The sequence below is a fragment of the Xyrauchen texanus genome, chromosome 2 (assembly GCF_025860055.1).
Source record: "Xyrauchen texanus isolate HMW12.3.18 chromosome 2, RBS_HiC_50CHRs, whole genome shotgun sequence".
In the NCBI taxonomy this organism is placed as follows: domain Eukaryota; kingdom Metazoa; phylum Chordata; class Actinopteri; order Cypriniformes; family Catostomidae; genus Xyrauchen; species Xyrauchen texanus.
This window is the reverse complement of record NC_068277.1, coordinates 54,877,097-54,883,096: the sequence shown is the minus strand read 5'-3', so window position 1 is coordinate 54,883,096 and position 6,000 is coordinate 54,877,097. Positions and strand designations below refer to the sequence as shown.

Here is a 6,000-nt window from a genome sequence, read left to right as displayed (position 1 = left end):
CACACATGCCTTTGTTTACAAAAAACCTTGACAAGGCTGAATTTCATGCACATTTTTATTGAACAGTAATATAAAATACCTTTTCATAGTAGCGAGTGCATGCGTCATCTGCCAACAGTTTGGAAGTTAAATTATAAAAGCAAGGCTTCATTTTGTGTAGTGAATTACTTGGGCACTTAAGCAGTTGTTAAAAAAAAAAAACATCAACGGAGGTTTTTTTCTGCATTTTGTTTTTCATAAAGTATTTTGCAATAATAAACTGATATACAAAGCAGAATTAATAATAATAATATACAAATTACACTTTTTTTTTGTCTGTAGCACCTTTACATATATATATATATATATATATATATATATATATATATATATATATATATATATATATATATATAAGAAATTTAAACCTTGTATGACACTAACAGCTATCATGCGTTTTGAGTTTGACCTTAGAGAACCACAAACTTATTTCACATGAACACCTAAACATGCTAAATCAGACAATTGGTGTAGTTACAAGCAAGTTTGTTTAAATCATGATTCCTCATCATCCAATATTAATAGTAGATGCTTTGATTACAAAACCAGTTAAAGGCTTTAAGCTTTTCCAAGTGTTTTAGCAAAGAATGTTGGTACATTTCCAGGATTTCTCTACTAAACACACTACAGGTAAAAACTGGCTTGGCAGCCAAGCTTGTTGCCTTGGCAACAACATCCTTAGTTAAATCTTATAAAACATGCATAGGCCGATGCTTTCCATGAATCACTTTTTTCTTTCTTTCTTTCTCTTCCTCTCTGTTTCTTTCTTTACAGAATATAGGTGCTTTATATATACTTTGTTTGTTCGCAATATTTGAAAAGAGAAACACTCACAGAATTTCCAGCAAGCCACAATAAATGTACCCCCAGCCCGCCCAAATAAAACAAAATACATGTATGCAAATGATAAATGTAAATTCCAGTTTTAAACTCCAAGAAAATCCCTATTTATCAAGCTAGCTTGCAATTATACAGAAAGTAGGATCCAAGCACACACACACCAAAGAAACCTGAGGTAAGCATAATCTGTACAAAACGTTCAATTTTTGGCATTATAACAATGTTGCGACATTCTTTTAAGACTGCCTAATGTACTCTAGAGCTAGTTTATAAGAGTAGCAAAAAAAGGTATCAATAAATAGTCCTTACTTAGTTTGTACACCCTTTTTATGTTAAAAACTTTTTTTAAGTTCTGTCCATTTTTAGTGCTGTATTTTTGTAAACTTACAATAGTTAGTAAGAAGTTAGACACACACAAAAAAAGAAACAAACAAATATCTTATATCCAGTAAGTAAAGGCTTTTTTCACATATGATCTCTCAGTTGCCTGCTGTAATTCCCTACGCCAAAACCAAGATCATCCCCCCTCCCAAATTATTCAGAAACGAGTACACCGGCAAGAACTTATCATGGTTTTTACAAGCAAAAAAAAAGAGAGAAACTTTTAAAGGCATGTCCAAAGACTAGTGAGTGTCACTCTGAATTATGTTTGAAATTCTGCTCTCCTTCTTTCTTTTATCTCTCCTGTCCTTTTCCCTTTCTCCTTTCCTCTTACTCTACATTCCAAACCTTCCTTTCCCTCCATCAACTATGGCATGGAAAAAGAGAGGGAGGGGCTTAATCGCTGCGACCATGCGGCAACATGCTGGAGCCATGCAGGATCACTGTATGTTGTCACTCCCGCTGCTTGCCTTGCCCTCGGTGCCATTGGTCTCGGACGACAGTGCCTTATTGAGAGAGTTTAGGCTGGCGTCGCAGGGCAAGGTATCTCGGCGAGGGGGCATTCGCTCGTTAATGCGGTCCAGTCCTTTTGCTTCCGCAAAACTGCTGATTTTGTGCTGGGGTGAGAAGCCTTTGATTGCTGGGTAGAAAGAGAGAAAGATGGTATAACAAGCAGTTAATCAACAGGTGTACATACTTTAGTTTGTAACTTCACTGCTTGAAGTTTGCAAAGTAAAGTTTGATAGCAATAATAAGTAAGCTAATGGCACAAGGTTTGATGTAACACATTCTCTTACAATCACCCTGCTGAAAAACAAACACATATTTTAAACCAGTGTAAGCTGTTTTGATGATCTTAGCTGATTTAGGCTGGTCTAGCTGGTCTCACAGACTGGTCTTCAGATAGTTTCCGACCTGACCAAGCTTGAGAACATCTGGTTTAGCTGGTTGGCCAAAAACCTCTATAAAACCAGCAAACAGACTAGCTTTTTTTTTTTCAGCAGGGTTAACAAGAATGAAATTAGAGGTGTAATATGCTCCAACTCAACACTCAGTAAACACTGATCCAGCAAATGCCTCATGAATCTTAAAATCCTCATTAAGCAGTATCTATCATTGAGCGCGTTTACATGCACACCAATATGCTGAAATCCTCGCAAACTTATCCAGCTTATATAAATGTGGAGCGGAGGGGGGCGGGGCTGGGTTGGAATATCGCGCGCCCGGTCCCCAATCGGCCTGATGAGGCGCGCGAGGGATAAAGGCGGCCGGTGACGATGGTTCGAGAGAGAATTACGGGCATGTCCGTCATGTGTGTTTAATTAAATATGATTTATATTGACAAGCCGGTTCTCGCCTCCTCCTTGCCCATCCATTAACAGTGTTACAATAAGAAATCCGAAAAAGCAAGAAAAATTTGTTTACATGAGATTAGAAATAATAGTTATTCTCTGTTTTTGACATCAACCGTGAAGATGCGTGCGCACAACACATGTGCACTTTGGATCAGCAGGTAAGAATGGTGTTAAAAGTGTTTATATGCAAAACAAAATTAGGTTAATGGGCAAAAGTCAACGTGTTCTGATCGTTATTTGCTTGAACTGTTTATGAACTTAGCCCTTTAAAAGACAGCCATTTAAGGTGTTTACATGATCACACGTCGTCGCTTTTTAAGCATAATCAGTGTAAGACATGACATAATCATGTAAACGTACTAATTTATTATTAAAGATGAGTTCACACTGCCAGCGACTTTGTCAGGTCGCCAGTGGCTGGCGGTTAGGTCGCAAGTGGGCGTTCCCACTACTGGTTGCCTAGTAACATTTATAAATGACATTCACGGATGCATTCCATTGCTGTTGACAGCGAATCAGTTTTCATGGTGTTAAAAACAAACATTTTGGAGGGAAAAGACTAAATATAAATGGAATCAGTACATAAAATGCTTTACATCAAAGATGAACGAGAAACAAGGCATGCTCTTTGCCATAGCGGCTGTTTATCTGCGGCGAAAACGCAAACTGTATGGGTCCACAAAACCATTAAATCTCGGAGTCAGCACGTTCAGTACCACCGGCTGGTACAGGAGCTGCGGCTGGATGAAGTCCGGTTCCAGCAGTACTTCAGGCTTGACAGGAACCAGTTTGATGAGCCGCTGTAGAGGGTGAGTTCCCTGATCATTCCATTACTGTAGGAGTTGAGAGAGAGAGAAGGATCACGTGAGTTCTACCGTCTTCTCTCGTATTGTCTGTTGCTCCCGTAAGTCACTCTTCATTTGAATAAATTTAAACTTGTCTCAACTTTGTCGCATCGCTGGACACGCCCATATCTGGTCGCCAGCTCTCATTGAATATTAATGAGATGGTGTCGCTGTCTCGCTCGATGTCGCTGGCAGTATGTACGCAGCTTAAAGGTGCGTACACACTGCCAGCGACTTTGTCGCTGCAGGTTGCCAGTGGCTGGCGGTGAAGTCGCTAGTAGGCGTTCCCACTACTGGTTGCCTAGTAACGTTTATAAATTACATTCACGGATGTCATTCCATTGCTGTTGACAGCTAATCTCTTTTCTTGCCACTAAAAACAAACATTTTGGAGGGAAAAGACTAAATATAAATGGAATCAGTACATAAAATGCTTTACATCAAAGATGAATGAGAAACAAGGCGTGCTGTTTGCCAGAGCGGCTGTTTATCTGCGGCGAAAATGCAAATGCCGGTCTGTCTGGGTCCATAAAATCCCTGCGATCTCAGATACACCTTCCCACGCAGTATTTTTCTTAAAAATGTCCTTGTACGTGGGAAGAGACATATCATAGAGCAATGGAAAATTTCGAACAGCAAGAATTAGCCTTTCATCCATCTATCCGTTACTGCAGGAGCTGAGAGAGAGAGAGAGAGAAGGATCACGTGAGCTCTCCCGTCTTCTCTCCTATTGGCTGTCGCTTCCATTAGTCGCTCTTCATTTGAATAAAGTTGAACTTGTCTCAAATTTGTCACGTCGCTGGACACGCCTACATCTAGTCGCCAACGGTCGCGACAGCTCGTGTCGCCGGAAGTCGCTGTGTTCTCATTGAAAATGAATGGGATGGAGTCGCTGTCGGGCGCGATGTCGCTGGCAGTGTGTACGCACCTTAAGTAATACCCATCATTGAGCATATTTTCATGCACATCAAAATACCGACAACTACCAAAATCAGTTTATTCAAAAAATCCGAAAACTCAAGAGAACTGTTTTTTCCCCCCCATTATATTTGACTGAAATCATCAGATTAACCATAGACAGTCATGTGCACAATACTTGTGAACACAGAATAAGCCGCAAAAAGAATGCTGCAAAAATGTTTACATGCAATGGAAAATTGGGAAAATATGTCATTTTTGTTAAATTATCTTTATACATTGTCGGATTATTACACATAGTTGGTGTAAGATCGTTCATGTAAAAGCGCTCATTATCACAGACATATCAGTTTTGAGAATAAGCAACATTTCTCGCACAGTACTTGTTCTGGGAAATCAAAATATCCACAATAATTGACAATATTTGGACTACTAGGACAGTGCTGGGCTGTCTCAGTTCTGGAGGGCCTTGGAATGAAGTAGCGTTCCCTGAATCACTTGTTTTTTAAGCCAATGCGACACTATAGTGTTTTTAAAACATTGTGTGAAAACCTGAGCATTCTCTGGCTTTCTAGAACAGAGCTTCCCACCACACTCCAAAACAAACGTACAAAGTACCAAGGAGGGTGTTGAAATGAATGAAAGATAGAGGGAGAAACAATTTAAAGTTTCAAAAGAAAGTCTAGGTAAAGACAAAAAATAGACACAATACAGTGTGTAAATAAATTAGGAAGTTATCACAAACAAGAAACTTGATGCTAAGCTAACCACATGTTACGCCTGTTGAAAACATGCAGCAAAATATTCAGCTGAAATACATCCATTGAATTTGTTTGGAGAGAAGGGTCAATTTCTGGCTAAGACTGTGTAATGTACAAGATTTGTGTTGCTGCATAATACAGGGTAGACACAGGTTATTAGCACATTACAAAGAGAAACACAAGGACACAACACAGTCACAGAGTAACCACAAGGAGATAGTAAATCATTGAAAGGAAGTAATGAACACAGTTGGCACTGCTTCCTTTAGGAGAAATGTTTAATAACAACCATATAACACTTATGCTGTAAATAGCAGTTACAAACCTGCTATTTAGTGAGCAGCTGGCATTGTTCTTGCATAGGTCTTTTTTAATGAAGAAATCCCACAAATGTGTGATAATTTAGAAAATTTGTGCATAAACAAAAAACAGTGATAATAGCTAATTGTTTTAAAGGGGTCCAGACAGTGTGATGAAAACATTTTTTTTTTTTTTATTTTTTTACTTCAAGCCAGGATTATATGCAGGTGATTGCATTAATGGGATTTATACAAAATACATTATTTTTGTAAATTCTATGAACTGAAATTGCCTGTTGGTACAGTTGTGTTAATAAATTTACATACCCCTTTGGATAATCTCTAATATGTTTATAAAAATAAGAGATCATAAAAATATTTTATATTTTTTACTTCTCTGAAAAAGCTGCATGACAGATATTTAAATTAAATAAATCATAATTTTCAAAAGTTTAGATTGGTCCTGGTTCCTATTATTGTGCCTATATTGCCTCTTCAAGCATCAATGACAGCATTTGTCCTACAACCCTCAGTTGTGCTTAAAGATCTGTTTTTTTTTTTT

The 6,000-nt window shown here is 38.2% G+C and overlaps 1 protein-coding gene across 4 annotated transcripts in view; it reads right to left on the bottom strand.

Moving 5' to 3' along the window:
• Positions 1 to 412: 412 nt before the first annotated feature.
• LOC127657353 (protein phosphatase 3 catalytic subunit alpha-like) overlaps positions 413 to 6,000 on the bottom strand; it is a 172,087-nt gene continuing 166,499 nt past the window's right edge. For all 4 annotated transcript variants that reach the window (XM_052146101.1, XM_052146112.1, XM_052146104.1 and 1 more), the window contains one exon: positions 413 to 1,900. In XM_052146101.1, the coding sequence (XP_052002061.1) occupies positions 1,701 to 1,900 (200 nt within the window). In that variant the 3' untranslated portion in view covers positions 413 to 1,700. The remainder of the gene's footprint in view (positions 1,901 to 6,000) is intronic.